Source organism: Lissotriton helveticus, chromosome 7 (genome assembly GCF_964261635.1).
Source record: "Lissotriton helveticus chromosome 7, aLisHel1.1, whole genome shotgun sequence".
In the NCBI taxonomy this organism is placed as follows: domain Eukaryota; kingdom Metazoa; phylum Chordata; class Amphibia; order Caudata; family Salamandridae; genus Lissotriton; species Lissotriton helveticus.
This window is the reverse complement of record NC_136068.1, coordinates 1,301,071,969-1,301,088,915: the sequence shown is the minus strand read 5'-3', so window position 1 is coordinate 1,301,088,915 and position 16,947 is coordinate 1,301,071,969. Positions and strand designations below refer to the sequence as shown.

The window sequence follows — 16,947 nt, the reverse complement described above, 5'->3', positions numbered from 1 at the left end:
AGAAAGCTTCATGGGCAGTTGTGTTGTCACGATCTGTTTTAAGGCTGTATGCTCCATGCCGTTAAGACAACTTCCTATTTTTGAATTGCAGATGTCTGAGATTGTGACATGTCTTGAATGGCATTTAGGAGTAGATAGATCGAAGGAAAAACAAGGAGATGATGGACGAAGCACTGAAACTTTTCAGACACTCACCCTCAGTCACAGATCTGGGTTGAATCCATCATCATTCTTTAGCTCACTTCGCCACCTCAATTCAGACCCAGCCTTATTCAAATCATTCTTGACCCTGTGCCTCATGTGAACAGTCCAGCCCGAACTGCCAAGCGAGGTCTTTCCTGAACCGGAAACAAGCATCCTGGGACTGGTTTCTGGGTAACACCTTCAGCCAGGCTAGCTTGAATCCAGTGGCAAAGTGAGCAAGGGACCCACTTCTGGGCATACCCTTCCAACTAAGGGCGAACAAAGCAAACACAATTTATGATGGACGGAGCGCTGACACTTTTCAGACACTCAACCCCAGTTACAGATCTGGGTTGAATCCATCATTATTCTTTAGCTCACTTTGCCACCTCAGTTCAGACCCAGCTATAGGCAAATCAGTCTTTACCCTGTGCCTCATGGGAACAGTCCAGTCAGAACTGCCAAGCAAGGTCTTTCCTGAACCGGAAACCAGCATTCTGGGACCGGTTTCTGGGTAACACCCTTCATCAGCCAGGCTAGCTTGAATCCAGTGGCAAAGTGAGCAAGGGACCCACGTCTGGGCATACCCTGCCAACTTAGGGCGAACAAAGCAAACACATGGAGATGATGGATGGAGCGCTCAAACTTTTCAGACACTCACCCCCAGTCACAGATCTTGGTTGAATCCATCATCATTCTTTAGCTCAATTCGCCACCTCAGTTCAGAACCACATATATGCAAATCAGCCTTGACCCTGTACCTCATGGTAACAGTCCAGCCCGAACTGCCAAGCCAGGTTTTTCCTGAACTGGAATTCCCTTGTGTTTGATTTAGGAGTAGATCCCAGTTTTGACTGTAGAGGCTATGGAAATCTGTTGCTATTCAAGAATTTTCCCTATTAAGGCTCTCTCTTCCTTTTGGAATGTAATATGCAATAGAAAAAAATGACTAAGAGATAACTTGTCAAAGCCCTAGTGCCACACATAGCCTTTGTCTGGATTGCATCCCTTTGTCGTTTTTGGTTTGCAGACTAAGAATATTTGTCTCTTTTCAGTTGCAGTTTGTCCCTATTGAACATAATCTAGAGAGTGTATATTGAGTAGCTTCAGTTTGTCAAACACATGTGGCAGCTTATCTGAGGTAAGACTATGTAAATATTGCATAGCGCTGAGAGTCATTAATTCCCAAACTATGTAATCTGCCTTACCTTTCGAATTGCAAAAGCCAACATACTCATGCCATGGTATTACTGAAGGATGTGGGACATTATACCTACTCGTATCTGCCATCTGACTCAAGCTAAAGAATTGCAGGTGGATCAAGACATTGAAGCGAAAGGCAAACACTTTTAAAATTAAGCAATATGAGCAGCCCTCTTTGATAGCTGATAGACGCTTGACAGTCATTCATGGAAGATGCTCTTTAGTTCATATGCCAGACTTCAGACTCGAAGTTTCTGCAAATGTACTAAATTTGTTCTTTGAAGGAAGCATCCAGGTTTAAAGACCCATAAAAAAAATCTCTTAGAAAAAGTGCAAGATGCGATAGAAAAAGGGTATTGATTGCTGCAGCAGTGCCTCATTGTTCAAAATTCACCAGCATTACAAAACTATTTCTACTGCAAAGGTTCACATATCAGTAAAGCAAACACTGTGACTACACCCCTTGACCTGTAAACATCAACAACATGAGAACATAATTTGTCATTTGTTTCAAGTTTGTGATTTATCTGTCATGAGAAATGTGTCCAGAGTATGGGTTTATCCTGCTCAATTTGTTTACTTCCCACTCTACCGTTAAGGATTCCTATCTAGCATATGGGAAAGGATTGTTTTGACTCTGTCCTCAGAGAGGAAGGCATCCCTTTAACTTGGAAGGCAGTGCACAATCCTGTCCATCGCCTTGCTTTTTCATCAGTTTTAATGTTCTCCACAAATTTCTTGTCCTTTAAAAAAAGAGCGAGGGCTAGATCAGAAAGCATGCAGTAGTGCATGATGGTTTAATCTCTCCAGATTAGATTCTGTTTTCCACATGTCCCTACACCCTGGCCTGAAGGGGTTCACTATGGGAAAAAAGGTACACTCCTTTGGTATTGACTGTGCACAAAACAGTTTCACAAAGAACTTAGTAGTAGTTGTTTTCAATTTATGAAAGTAAGCTACTCATGTTTATTTGTTACTCTGCTATTAGTTGGTTCCAGCAGCATCAGCCAAAGAGTGAATATGAATGGCAAACAGAAAGGCAAAACAAATAAAGGTTTTCAATGTAGGAGTACATATTGTGGAGAAGTGTGGCTCACTGGTTAGAGCGGCAGACTCTGAAGCAGAGATCAGGCCCGGGACCAGGGTTCAAGTCCCGACGCGGCAGGGTCTTGAGCTCAATGTCCGCGGACTCGATAATTCTCGCCTCGGCGCCTACTCTAATCATGGGTCCCACGCTGCAACTCTGGGCAATAGCTTGCTTAATCTTCACAATGGCTCCTACAACACTGGGATGCCTGGCTTCACCTTGGGGGTGCTCAGGAGGGGCTTCTCACAGGGAGAGCCAGGAAGGGTTCCACAGCGTTATACAGCGCCGGAACGCCCCGTTGGGGCAGCTGTGCGCTTTACAAAATACACTACATATTGCAATATTGGGCTAGTATGGTGGATCTCGTGTGTGGATTTGTAGCAATGTGCCTAGTATTTGTGAGGTCTCATGCATATTTGTGCATACAGATACATATATATATATATATATATATATATATATAATGTGTGTGTGTGTGTGTGTGGCGTGGTATTGTATTATTGTATGTGCTTGAAATTTAAACTGGAGGTTTTATTGGAGTTGTAAGGATTGGGTATTGCCTGTAGAAGTATGCCATAGTTGACATTGTTTCGGTTCAAATCTGCTGTGGTGAGACGGAGCATTGGAGAGAATGCAGCATTTGTTGTTTCACTTTTAGTGACCGTATGATTGCAGGGAAACATCACGAGTAACTCTCAGACCTGGTACATGCAGTGTCTATCCAGCCATCCAGGTCACAGACTAAGAGGAATCGGGCAATGACATCAACCACACATTTGTGGCTGCGCACCAGCCCTATCCTAGATCCTAATAGTTCCCATGACAGACTATTATTGGGAGTGGGAGCATAAGCCGGTAATGTGCATCAGACTTGTGGGGGCAGTTCTATCTTTGTCGTAGATTGGTTGTATCCAAATGACAAGTGGGATGCCAGAGCACACCTGCCAAAGACTTGACAAAGGGGACTCATCGCTGTCGTGTGTAAAGGGACATCTAGTTTAAATTAAGGGCTTACCAGGCATAACTGCACATGCTTTGGTGGAGACAGTGGGTGAGGGATGACATAAGAGGAGCGGAGTAGCAATATTTTCTAGATGTAGAATTTTCTATAGGTAAATTTCTGTTTTGAAATAAAAATCATATTTCCCTCACAGCATAAAACATTAATGCTTTTCTGCTCTCCCTCCTTTATGTGCAGCTCAAAGATAAGGAGAGACAGATGATAAAGGAACGATTTAAGGTAAGACAGATATGTCTCTTGTCCCTCACCTGCTATTTTCCTGCAGTTTTCTCCTGCTATTATACTTCTTTTCTTCTGTTTCTTTTTCTCTATTTTTACCTCTCTCCGTCTTTCCGGTGCTCTTTTCTCTCGTGTTCATCAATCAATCAATCAATCAATCATGCCATTTGTATAGCGCACTACTCACCCGGGAGGGTCTCAAGGCGCTTGGGGGGAGGGATATGCTACTGCTCGAACAGCCAGGTCTTGAGTTGTTTCCTGAAGGCGAGATGGTCCTGGGTCAGCCGAAGGTGGATGGGGAGGGAGTTCCAAGTCTTGGCAGCCAGGTAAGAGAAGGATCTTCCTCCGGCGGTGGCTCTTCGGATGCGTGGTACGGCTGCGAGGGCGAGGCTGGTGGACCGTAGCTGGCGGGTGGGCGTGTAGAAGGTCAGGCGGTCGTTGAGGTACTTGGGGCCCAGGTCGTGGAGAGACTTGTGTGCGTGGGTGAGGAGCCGGAACGTGATCCTCTTGTCGACGGGGAGCCAGTGCAGGTTCCTCAGGTGGCTGGAGATGTGGCTGCGTCGGGGGACATCCAGGATGAGTCGGGCGGAGGCGTTCTGGATGCGCTGGAGTCTTTTCTGTAGCTTGGCTGTGGTTCCGGCGTAGAGGGCGTTTCCGTAGTCCAGTCGGCTGGTGACGAGTGCCTGGGTGACAGGCCTGGGTGACAGTCTTCCTGGTCTCGGTCGGGATCCAGCGGAAGATCTTGCGAAGCATACGCAGGGTGTTGAAGCACGATGAGGAGACGGCGTTGACTTGTCTGGTCATCGAGAGGGAGGGGTCCAGGATGAAGCCCAGGTTGCGTGCGTGGTCGGTTGGCTTGGGTGCGGTGCCCAGGGCTGGGGGCCACCAGGAGTCGTCCCAGGCGGAGGGCGAAGATCCCAGGATGAGGACTTCCGTCTTGTCCGAGTTCAGTTCATCTTACTCTGCCACACTGCTTTCTCCTCTCTACTTTCTCTACTACTCCTTCCTCCTTTTTTTCTGGATGGACTCTGCAAAGTTGCTGCAGAGGAAATGTCTGGTACTATATTACAATAGGAAATGGGTAGTGAAAACGTATACCCTACAGACGATTTAGCTGAAAATAACCTGGAATTTTATAAAAACCCTTTTGTAAAGAGTAGCGATCTGTTCCAAAGAGAGAGTTTTATGAACCAACCTTTCTCCAACCAGCCCTACCACTTTTTCGAGCCACTCTTGCCTTTTTTTCCTTTTCCCCTTTTTCTTTTATATCCCTTTGTCTTCCTTTATAATCTTAACCCTCTCTTCTCCTCCGTAGCTCTCTCTGATCCTTTCTTTCCAAATGTAACTCTCTCTATTCTCCCTTCCTTTCTGTCTTGTTACTCTTCCCTACTTCTTACTGCCTTTGATATGTTTTACTATCACCTTTCTCTTCTTGTTATAACATCTGAACCCTGCTAGGGGAGATAATTCACTATACAAGAACATGAAATTAAAGAAAGTTCTTGTTCTAAATGGGAGTAAGCTTCAAGTTCAAAATGGGAAAATATCCTCCGATTGGGTGAGAGGATGCTGCTGCTGTGTAGGTGAGCCATGACCTTAACCTGTTGATTCTGCCCCTCCCTAAGTTCCTAGCAGCTCCCTCGTTCTCTCTTTGTTTTTTCTAAATTATTGTTAGTGTACTCCCATAGATCAAACAGGTTCTGAATGCAAAATTAATAAGTAAACTTAATAAAAACAACTTGCAGTTCAGTGAGCTCTCACAGTGCCGTGCACCAGTTCAAAATTCTTAATTATATTATGCACTCCCCATGAGAGAATCCCTGCCTTGGGCTGCTTTTGAGGGTGCTTACTTTCCACAGCAATCCTCTTTTCTTTTAAACCTGGTCTCTTTCTATGTTTTATATTAGTTTACTCAACGTTTGTAGATTTGAATTTTTTTTCTCTAGGCTGAGCAAACTCTGATAACATTCTTCAGGGCTTAATGTTTACACACATACTTTGTGTAGTAAGAGGACGAAGGAAGCTTGCATTGGAAAATGCTCTTGTTTTATTTCCAGTCACTTCAGTATTGAGAGGCTGTGTCATATGTGACTTTTCCTTTGGCCTTTTATCCATTTTGTCCACACCTATCCCTTATTCCTTTGTCTTTCTCTCATCTGCATCTCCTACACTTTTCTCAAGCTGTAATGAGGCCCTCTCTTCCTACATTCACTGCAGCATCCTGTCTTTCTTGCCATTACTTGTTTATCTGTTCCACTGCTGTCTTTCTCTCACTTTCCTCATCCAGCACTACGCCTCTTCTTTTTTTATGTGCCTTTTCTCCCCCTCTCCTGTTTTCCCTCTTAACTACTCGTGCACTTCCCTAGACCGGAGTCCCTCAGGCATTGACCCTAAGAGCTTTTTATCCCTTAGAGAATTGTGTGTTTTTTTCAGCAAGGGTGTGTCTTCTTTATAAGTGAGGTGCACAAGCCTTGATATAGACAGGTAGGATTGTCTAACATTTCTAGCACATGTGATGGTTGTACCAGACCCCCATGTACCCGCAGTCACAGGGACTTTGGGAATCTGTAGCTACCCAATGGGAAGAAGGCACTCCAGGCAGACAAGTAACTACTCCTGTGCTTTTTTAATCAGACTCTCCTCGAAACTATTGTTTGCCATGACCAATTGTGTAAAGGGAGAAGGTGTAACTGCCACCTCAAACTAGTAGATGCTAGCCATGGACTGTTAAATGTTTTTGGTTGGGATACAAACCGGTGTGCATACATTTCAGAGAGATTTACATAATGCAGTCTCAGGAAAAGTCTACAGTTTTGGGCAAATTGGTGTGCAAAAATATGTTATTGATAAGGTGTTGCTGTTAAAACAGATCTGTCATACGCAAGTATTCACAAGGAAAGTAAGAGAGAGAGAAGAGAAACCTGATGTACTTGAATTCATCCGCATTATCTATGTGAATATTGACAGACTTGTTCATCTTTCAGGGGAAATGTTGGCTCTTGTGTAGCTGTAGATCAAGCATGGAATGAAATGAGAACACTCTACCAGTGTATAGAAACATCACCCAATGGTTATTAGACGTTCATGCCAAAGGGTTCAATTCCTTTGACATTCTTGTGTCAATTTAAGCAAACCTTTCTGTTTTTCAATTCATGTCTTTGCTTGAAGTAAGGGTGGACTTTTTACCCTTCACCCAATTATGGATTGCATAGCCCCTGTTGCTTATGATTGGAAGTCCTTTGATTCGAGTGGCCACTAAAATAGTTTTATTTTATAGAGATGGTTAGGAAAAATATATTCAAGCTGTGATATCAAACAACCTGGAAATAAAATAGAGGGAAGGTACTCTTGCCTTTAGCACATTTTCCTAGACTCAAGGTCTTCGATTCGAGTGCCAGAGTAAATAACATGGATGGGACACTTAAATTAAATAAGATGAACTAGTGATTACTCTCTGCCACAATCAGGTCCATCTTTCTATTGCTCACTTTGTCACTAGATAGAACAACCATCCATATGCAAATCCTAAAAAGGACAGTGCAGCCCACACTACTTGATCACAGGCCCACGGACTAACGTTTTGTTTTTTGGAGTTGCCATAAGTAGGATGATTGTGCCCAGTTATGGTTCTAGGTGCTTACTATACCATTGGCCTCAAGCAAGCTGCATATCACTCTTGAGGCCCTGCAGTGTTCAGTCGGAGCCTGATTTGCCAGTTCAGGCTAGAACTCCCCCCTTGAAGCAGGGCTAACAATAGTTTTGCCTGACGTAGGTCCCTATTGGGAGTGTCACAGTGATTACACAAAAACTGCAATGCTTCACAGAGTAATTACCAGGGCTTCAGATTAATGTAAACATTCCATCATCCATCACTGTTTGATGTAGGGCTGGGCGGAACTTTCAGCTCTGCCGGTTGAAATTGGAGTAATTTAGTAATTTCGTTTTACTCGTGTTACCTGGAATTACTAATTAATTCCACTGTTCCGCCGGGGGAATTCAGTCAGCACTGTAATGGTTTTAAACAGGGCTGGTAGAGGGAGCAGTCCTTCTATTTCTAAAAAAAAAAAAACACCACTACAGCTTAAACGTTAATCTCCCATGACTTTTAAACATAGAGGTACTGCTCCCTCTTCCAGCCCTGTAAAGCACCACTGACCTGCAGTACATGCCCCTCTGCACTCTTACATAAGTATGTAAGGGCGCGGAGTAGTATGCACATTGATTGGATACCTCTTGATGCCCTTACATACTTAAGTAAGAACACTGCATACCCCTCGGTTCCCTTACATAAGTATGTAAGGCCACGAGGAGTATTCACTGAAGTGGATACCCTTGTGCCCATACATACTTATGGAAGAGCACCCAGGGGTATGCACTGCACATTGCAGTGCCCACTCTGGCCCTTCGCAGAATTCTGTGGAATTCCGCAGAATTCTAATATATTTCTGTGGAATGAAACTCCGCCAGTTCCGCCCACCCCTGGTGTGATGTTTGTTATCTTAGTGATATGGCACATGAATAATACTATTACTGGAGGAGAATCCCTGGTCTCCAGTGAATGTCACTGAAGTGCAACAGAACATGCTTAAAGGGACTGGCGGTCCAGTAGTGCTAACTGTACTTAGGATCGCTCTGCACCAGTAAGAGATTGGAACTTCTTTCTGCACAGCCCTCGAGGATACAATAGGAAAAACAGCTCAGAGAAGAAGAACCTGCATGTACACGTAATTTCTGGAAAATAAAATGGTGCAGTTTGCTACGTAATTTGGTAGTCTGCAAAAAGACTTGCTTTTCCAAACGTAGAACAACCATGCAGTTTTCCAAAAAACAAAATGAGATTGGAAAAAAAATGCACCTAATTTAATATGAAAAAAGTGTATGAAATCAGTACAAACATGTTGCAGTCCAAATTAAGGAAAACTTTTCCTTAAAATGATCTTTAGGGCTGTTGCTTTTTATGGTATTTGGGATGTACCAGTTTAGCTTTCAGAACATTTAACAACAGTAAGGAAAACGCCTAGAAATGTTCCTCTCTTAACTGTAGGGGATTGGCTAAATGTTTTAGGGTGATTGTCCCCTAGTACTGAATACTCTAATCCCATTAGTTTGATAAAGATAAACGAAGTAAGACATTTATTTGGCACGGTCTGAAAAGTAGACTTGTATGGGTGGAGCTGTGTACCTCTGCCCTTTCAGATTTAGATTTAATTTATTTCCAGAGATGACTCAGCCAAACGAAGGAATATGTCTTGTCCTCAGTTTCTACTCTAGCGCTATTTCATGCCCTTTGCATAGTGCTACTCTCCTAACTGGGGTCTTCCCTATTTAGTGGAGAAAAGGGTATTTTCTACTGTAACAGTAGAGCATCTTGCATCTTAGTGACTATTCTCCGCTAACTCAGCCTATATATGGATCCAAAAATGTAGACCAACCCGAATTCATGAAGGCAGTCCCACATATTGGCAATTGAGGTGTTTGATAAAGCTGTCTAAAGTCCACATCCACTTTATTCATATAAAAGGAGATGTTTACCCTTTCTTTGCAAAATAAGGAAAACCAATTCAGACTTCTCTCTTTTCAGGCTATGCATCTCATTTAGTTGTGGGGACTTCTATTTTACTGCAGTGCACCAAAGTTTAAGACTGTGCAACCACAATACACAGATACATGGACGTGGGGGTGGTTGAATGCGGGGAGGGCATGGGGAGGTGATTTGACAGTTGTTTCTCTCTGATGGCCTTGCAGCATAGTAAACACCAGAAGGTGCTATCATGGAATGTGAACGGCCTGGGTGATAAAATAAATGGACCATGGTGCTCCAGTACCTTCGCAGACATTCTCCGGACGTGGTGCTCCTGCAGGAGTCACACCTGAAGCGGAATAACTATCTTGCCCTTAACAGGTTTGGGTACACGCTTGCAGTCCATGCAGGGTTTACCACGGTTTCCGGAGGGACTGCGATCTTGCTTAAGAACATGCTGCCTTTGGTGATTGTTCGCTCATGGACTGATCAAATGGGGCGATACGTTGCACTGTCAGGGACATGGGAGGGTCTCACCCTTAATTTTTGCTCAGTGTATATCCCCCTAGATTGCAAGTGATAACATTCCCAGATCTTAACAACCTCCTCCTGGATTTACCAGTGGGCACTTTCCTCTTGGGTGGGGACATGAACGAGACTATGGAAGTGGCTCTTGACTGTGACACACGCTCCCACAGGGCATGGGGGCCACAACCGTTAAAGTGATTTACAACTGCAATGGGGTTGGTGGACCTCCGGAGACTACATAATTCCACGGGCAGGCAATATACTCATATCTCCGCGGTGCACAGTAGCGGGTCACGCTTGGACTTTATCTTCACTCAGGCTGCTTCGACTGCCCTCTTTCAGGCATGCTGTAGTAGGGCCCGTGGAATCTCTGACCATTCCCCGGTGGGGGTACTTCAACGGGGCCAGAAGAGGGACTGGACTCTAACCCCATGTTTAGATCCCTAGTTATTTAAAGATCAGGAGTTTTGGGAGCAGTTTGAGGAACGTACAGAACTTTATTTCACTGAAATCAAGGGATCTGTGCGCTCTCACTGCATATTATGAGAGGCATACAAGACGGTGGCCAGGAACCATGTACAGGCAGCGGCCGGGGCCAGGCGAAAAAACAAAAGGGCGGCTTGCGATAGTTTGGAACAGGAAATAACACATCTTGACTCAACGTTGGGATTGACTCAGGAGGGCGGGGCTGAACGGCTGCATATACTCAGACTCAAACAGAAAGAACTTGGGGATTTAGAGGAGAATACATCCCGTACCTTCGCAATAGCCACGCAACTACGTATTTATGACCTTGGCGATAAGGCAAATAAACTCATTGCGTTGTTGGAAAGGAGGGACAGAGGTCGCAACTGGGTCTCTGAGATTCGGACTATGGAGGGTGTGGTTCGGGGAACGGGTACAGCTAAAGCCGAGGTGTTTGCCACATACTACGAAGGGATCTACCGAGTTTGTGGAATTCTTGAAGGACATTGCCTTGCCGACTCTGACGAATGGGGACCGGGAGGCGGCGGACTCAGACTTTACAATAGAAGAAATTGAGAGCGCCATGCGAGATCTCCAGTCAGGGAAAGCTGCCGGGCCTGTGGCATTCCCCGCGGAATTGTACAAATGTGTGGTAAGTTACCTGACGCCGCATATACTTAAAATGTTTTGCGAGGCACTGACTGAGGCACAGTCGCCTCCCGACTTGAGAACGGCTACTTTTGTCGTTATTCCTTAGAAGAGTAAGCCACAGGATCTCTGTAGCTCATATCGACCGATCACGCTCCTGAACTTCGAGGCCAAAGTACTCGCCAAAGCGATTGCAAACAGATTGAATCCCATAATACTGTCATTGATTCACCCGGACCGTCCGGGTTCATGCCTCATAGAAGTACTAGATTAAATCTTTGGCGATTGTATTTATGCATGTGGTACAGCAGAGGCCATACGTTCCGGCAGCACTCCTTTCACTCGACGCCTACATGGCATTCAACAGTATCGAATGGCTGTATTTATTTGCTGTCCTTGCAAAATTTGGAGTTGGCCCGGGTTTCCGACGCTTGATTGAGCTTCTCTATGCTGCCCCGTTGGCACGTGATCAGGTTAATGGGTCGGTGTCTAGAATTTTTCAGCTTCATAGGGGCACTCGGCAGGGCTGCCTGCTCTCTCCCGTGCTCTTTGCGCTGGCTCTTGAACCATTGGCCTCATGGGTGTGAGCAGATCCGATAGTGTGGGGCATTACATTGATGTGGGGGGCGGGTGGGAAGAGCATATCTCCCTGTTCGCGGACGATGTCCTATTGTATGCCCACAGTTCTAGACAGACCTTCCATAGACTTATCCATATTATAGGTTCGTTTGGGCAATATTCCGGTTACGGCATCAACTGGGATAAGACCTTGGTATTCACCTTGGCGGGGGAGCCACCGGTGCTGACGTGGTCATGCACGGAGCTGGTGCATAGAGACCTATTTAAATACTTGGGCATCTGGATTACTAACACGAAAGAGGAGTTTATTGGCCTGAATGTATACTCACAGCTACAACGATTGAAAGCGGATGTTGTCCACTGGCGGCGCTTGCCAGCCTCCCTTATGGGGAGAGCGGTTTTATTCAAAATGATGGCTTTACGCTTCTTTTGTATGCCATACTAAACACCCCATTCCAAATTTCGGAAGTTTTCTTCCAAGTGGTTGAGTCTGAACAGGGGCACTACTATGGGGGGTGGCTGCCCTAGGATCGCACTGAAGAAACCTCAGAGGGGGGTTTGCGAAGGCGGGCTAGCAGTACCAGATATAAGGAAGTATTATTGGGCATCGCAGCTGGTCAACGTCAACAGATGGGTTTTCTCACCACTTAACCAACCAGCAAATCGGGTCGACCGTTATGCTATGGACAGGTGTAGCTTTCTTTCAATATTCTATGGGGGTAGAAAGGTCATCTCGTCCCTCCCGCCCCACACACAGACCGTGATTATGGCCTGGCGGAAGGCGACTAAAATGATTGGCAGGGAGGCCCGGCTGACTGAGCAGACCCCCCTCTGGGAGGGAGATTTGTTTGCGCGAGGTTAACCGCCTGCGGAGGTTCCATGGCTGAAGCAGCATTGGCATTGATCTCCTGGGAGATATCTGGAATAAGGGTAAAATGATTTAGTTTGATAGTCTGAGTGAAGAATTCCAAATGAAACCGATTGAGCGTTTTCACTTCTTACAGTTGCGGCACACACTCCTTTGCCATTTAAAAGAAGGCGTTTCGCTGCCGGAGTACCCACCACTTGAAGACAAACTCCTCCTTGATCCAATGATTGACAATCCAAAATCCCTTACATACAAAAAACTCATAAATAATACCCCTGATTGTATGGGACCCCTGCGGGTGGCATGGGAATCAGACGTGGGTCTCCTGGAAGATGAGGATTGGGGGAAGGTCATGCAGATCCCGAGAGAGATTTCTGTACGGGCCACGTTCAGGCTGATCCAGCTCCATATTCTACACAGATCCAACGTCTCACAATCAGTGCAGTACCACATGGGTCATTGTATGTCATCGCAGTGTGTACGTGCTTGTAGGGAGATAAAAACGTTCTTTCATATATTGTGGGACTGTCCCAAGATTCAGACATTCTGGAGGCAGGTGGCTCATGTAATGGAAGAGGTGGTGGAGGAGCAGGTCCCGGTAGCGGCGAGATGGCACATCCTGTTGGTGGCGGGAGACACAGTATGGCCTAAATGGGGCACCACGTGGCTAGCCCTTGCGGGGGTGGAGGCAAAGCAAATTATTGCCAGAGTGTGGTGCGCCAATGTAGCCCCAACATTGCAAGCCTGGTAGAACGATTTAAACTAGTGCCAGCGGGCTGAGCCGATGGTATACCAAAGCAGGGGATCCCCGCGTAAATGGGCGAAGATATGGGGGGCCTGGATAACCTATAGAACTGATCAGTTTATACCATAATTAGAATATCTTTGACACTTTAAGATACATGGAGTATAACTATAATCTTTGTTTGCTGGGTGGGAGGGTGAGACACTGGGGGATTGGAATTGCTTTACGCTCTCTGCATTGTGTATGCTGGACTCCACACTATGTAAGCTGTATTGATTTCTGAGGCAAATGTTTTGTTTCCTTTTTCTGGTTAATAAAAAGAATTATTAAAAAAAAAATAGCGAACTATCGTTTACAAAGATGCATTCAACACTGCAATCCAAACTCTGTGCTTATATGTTAGAATATCAACAATAAAAACATAGTGACGTAAGACTGTGTAACCACGTTGTCTGTCTGTGATTTCTCAGATGTAGGTTACCTAGGCTCATTCTTTATATTTCCGTTAGGAGAAGTGTTCTTCACTTACGATTTGTAAACAATCCATGTTTCTGAGGTTACATTAGTGCATTTATCACTGTGTTTTTTGTCTCTTCTTTTGGCTCCAGGGTTTTAATGATGGCCTGGAGGAGCTGTGTAAAATCCAGAAAGCCTGGGCAATCCCAGACCAGGAGCAGAGGGACAAAATTAGACAAGCACAGAAGAAAATCATACAGAATGATTATGCCGCATTCCTGCAGAGGTGAGGTTTTAAGATACTTCAGTAGGAAAGAAATGTCCATCTCTTTACTGCGGAGGTGTGGAAGTAATTTACAAAACCTTTGAAGAAGTTGGAAGACTGGTGGTAAGCGAAGAGGATTTAGCCAGTGAATGACTTGAGGTGGATGGAACGTTAGGAATAATTGGATGTCATCAACATATGGAGACTAATCTGTTACCTAGAAGCACGCCCAGTGGCTCCATAAGTAGGTTAATAATATGGCTAAAAGTATGCTTTTTTAGAAGACTCCTGAGGAGAGCTAGTCTAGGACCAGAACCACAACCCCTAACTCCAGAACTTTGTGCCAGGATGTTAATTGGTGCTCTGTTGCACGCTGTGTTTCAAGATGCTGCGATCGCCCAGAGGACTTGTTAGAATTGCAGTATTTGAAGGGTAGAGGATGTAGCCTAATGGCTAGAGCAGTCGTACTCTCTTGACGCTGGGGAACCGGGTTCGAGTCTCGACAATGACGTTCAGCATCCTGTGATTCTGGGCAAATCATTTAATCTCCCTGTGCCTAACAAAAATGAATGTGTCCGTCTGTAACGAAAATGGTGCTCATGTAAAGCGCTTTGATACCTGATATTTTGAGGTCGAGTTTGCGCTATATAAATCTCATTATTTTTTTTAAAGGTTGTTGTTGGGTTTGGACCTCTCTGCAGTGTTACCCCCAAACTTTTTGCCTTCACACATCCCCCACTTCGCTTTGCAGATTTCATTTCTGTTGACATTAGGACTCTGTGCACTTTACCACTGCTAACCTGTGCTAAAGTGGAAAAATAGGCCTGTGCTAAAGTGGTAAAATAGACCTAAACTTGATTGGCATATTTAATTTACTTGTACGTTCATAGTAAAGTGGTACAACATGAGCCCATGGTCTGTAAATGAAACGCTACTAGTGGGCATGAAGCTCTCATTGTGCCACCCACTGAAGTAGCACTTTAAAACTTCTCAGGCCTGCCACTGCAGCTGGTAGTTCTATGTTTAAACTGCCATTTCGTCCCGGTGAAGTCAATTTTCTGCCAGGCCTAAACCTTCCTTTTTTTTTTTTTTTTTAATTTGTTTTTATTGTTGCAGAAACAAGTATAATAAGCATCGTTATACATTCACATCGCGGCATCAACATTCTGCCGTCGGTATCCCTTTATGCAACTTTTCACATTAACCTTTTTTCTCTTTTCAACTTAACCATAAGCCGGGTCTAGACATTTTCTAGTTTACATAATAGTACGTAGTATTTTGCGAGAGTATAGGTTTCCCTAGGCAGTGAACAGGTTACATCTCCAGACTGAAATCAACGTCATTACAATTCGCCAGGCTCAGTCACCCCGCCTCATCTTATGTCCCTACCCCCACCCCATTCCTCCCTCTCACGCTGACTCCTCCTCTTCCCCTTCACTATCAGTGTCTTCACCCTCGGGTAATGGCTCACAGATCTCCCCCCTATATACATTCCACGGTGACCATATTTTATTCCATTTCCGTGGGTTGTGTCTCTGTTGGTAGACTGCCCTTTCAGTGATCATTAACAGGTCCATGTTTCTACTCCATTGAGTCAGGGTCGGGATAGTGCTTGCCCCCCAGTTCAGTGCTATGTCACGTTTTGCCAACATCATCCCAATAATTACCCATCCCTTCCCGTGCTGTGTAAGGTCTGTCGGGTTCCATACATTCAGTAGGCAGACTCTGGGATCAGGGATCAATGAGGTGTGTAAGGTCTGACGCATCGTGCGTGTAACCCTCCTCCAGTAATCCTGGATATTTGGGCATTCCCACAGCGTATGGAACAGCGTACCCTCCTCCCCACAATTTCTCAGACAGTATGGGTGATCCGCCCTCTGGATTCTGTGTAGTGTCGTGCGGGTGTAGTAGACCCTATGTAGGACTTTAAATTGAACTAGTCGAAAGCGTGTAGATATACCCGCCTCCTTGGGCGATGCCAATGCTGCATTCCAGTCCGCCTCCTCCAATTCCCCAACCTCGTCCTCCCAACGTTCTTTCAGTTTTACCAGTGGGTCTGGCAAGTTATTGAGCAGCTTGCGGTAGGTGAGTGAGGTAGCACTTGCTTCCATGTAGTCTGTTAGTAGCCGGTCCTCTAACGGAGCCGATTCTGGGACCGCGGTGCCTGGCTCCAACACAGACAGGAGAGCATGTCTGATCTGTATATATCTATATGTTTCAGTTATCGCCATCTCGTATTGTTCCCTCAGGACCGCGAAGGAGATCACCCCATCCCTTGTCCACATGTCCCCCACTGTGGAGATCCCAATGTCGTCCCACTGGTCAAACCCCTTACTACGTCGTAGGTTCCCCAGGCTCTTGGCATCCCACAACGGCGTTAGCTTGGTGATCACTCCCTCCCATCCTAGTCGCCTCTGAGCTTTATGCCACAGAGCCACCGTGTGTTTGGTCGGGCCTATCAATTTTGTTAACAGACTTTTATTATATAGCGGGGCCAGTAGGGTGTTCAGGCCTAGTTGTCTCCTGTCAGCCATGTATGCAGGATCAGTCTGAGCTGCATGTATCCACTGATTAATCACCTTAAGGTGCGCTGCCCAGTAGTACAATTCAAGGTGTGGGAGCGCTATCCCCCCGCTGTACCAGTCCCGTACCATTTTCACATGCGCGACCCTGGCCGGTTTATCTCCCCATAGGAGGCCTGATACTTGTGCTGATATCTGTCTGAAAAACGATGGTGGAACGATTGCCGGCGTGTTTTCTAGGACATACAAGAAGCGCGGCAGTGCCATCATTTTGAAAAGCGCCGCCCTACCTAGCAGCGTCAATGGGAGGGACTTCCAGTGTCGCACGTCCGCCTTGAACCTATCCAGCAGTGGCTTTAGGTTCAGGTCTAGGAAGGTCGCATGTTCCCGGGTGATGTGGATCCCCAGGTATTTGAAGGAGAGGGATTCTATTAGCAACGGGCAGTCTTCAGTCAGAGGCGGTGGGTTGCCATTTAGCATGTAGAGCACTGACTTCGACCAATTAATTTTATACCCCGACGCCGTGCCAAGTCTCTCGCACAAGGCCAACAGGACCGGCACCCCATGCTCGAGGTCCGTGAGGTACACTAACATGTCGTCGGCGTACAGGGAGACCCTGTCCTCCCAGTCGCCTCCC

At 45.7% G+C, this 16,947-nt stretch overlaps 1 protein-coding gene across 9 annotated transcripts in view; it reads left to right on the top strand.

Moving 5' to 3' along the window:
* Positions 1-16,947, top strand: part of EXOC7 (exocyst complex component 7) — a 339,430-nt gene that overhangs the window by 295,348 nt on the left and 27,135 nt on the right. For all 9 annotated transcript variants that reach the window (XM_078654573.1, XM_078654571.1, XM_078654569.1 and 6 more), the window contains 2 exons: positions 3,672-3,713; positions 13,676-13,809. In XM_078654573.1, the coding sequence (XP_078510699.1) occupies positions 3,672-3,713; positions 13,676-13,809 (176 nt within the window). The remainder of the gene's footprint in view (positions 1-3,671; positions 3,714-13,675; positions 13,810-16,947) is intronic.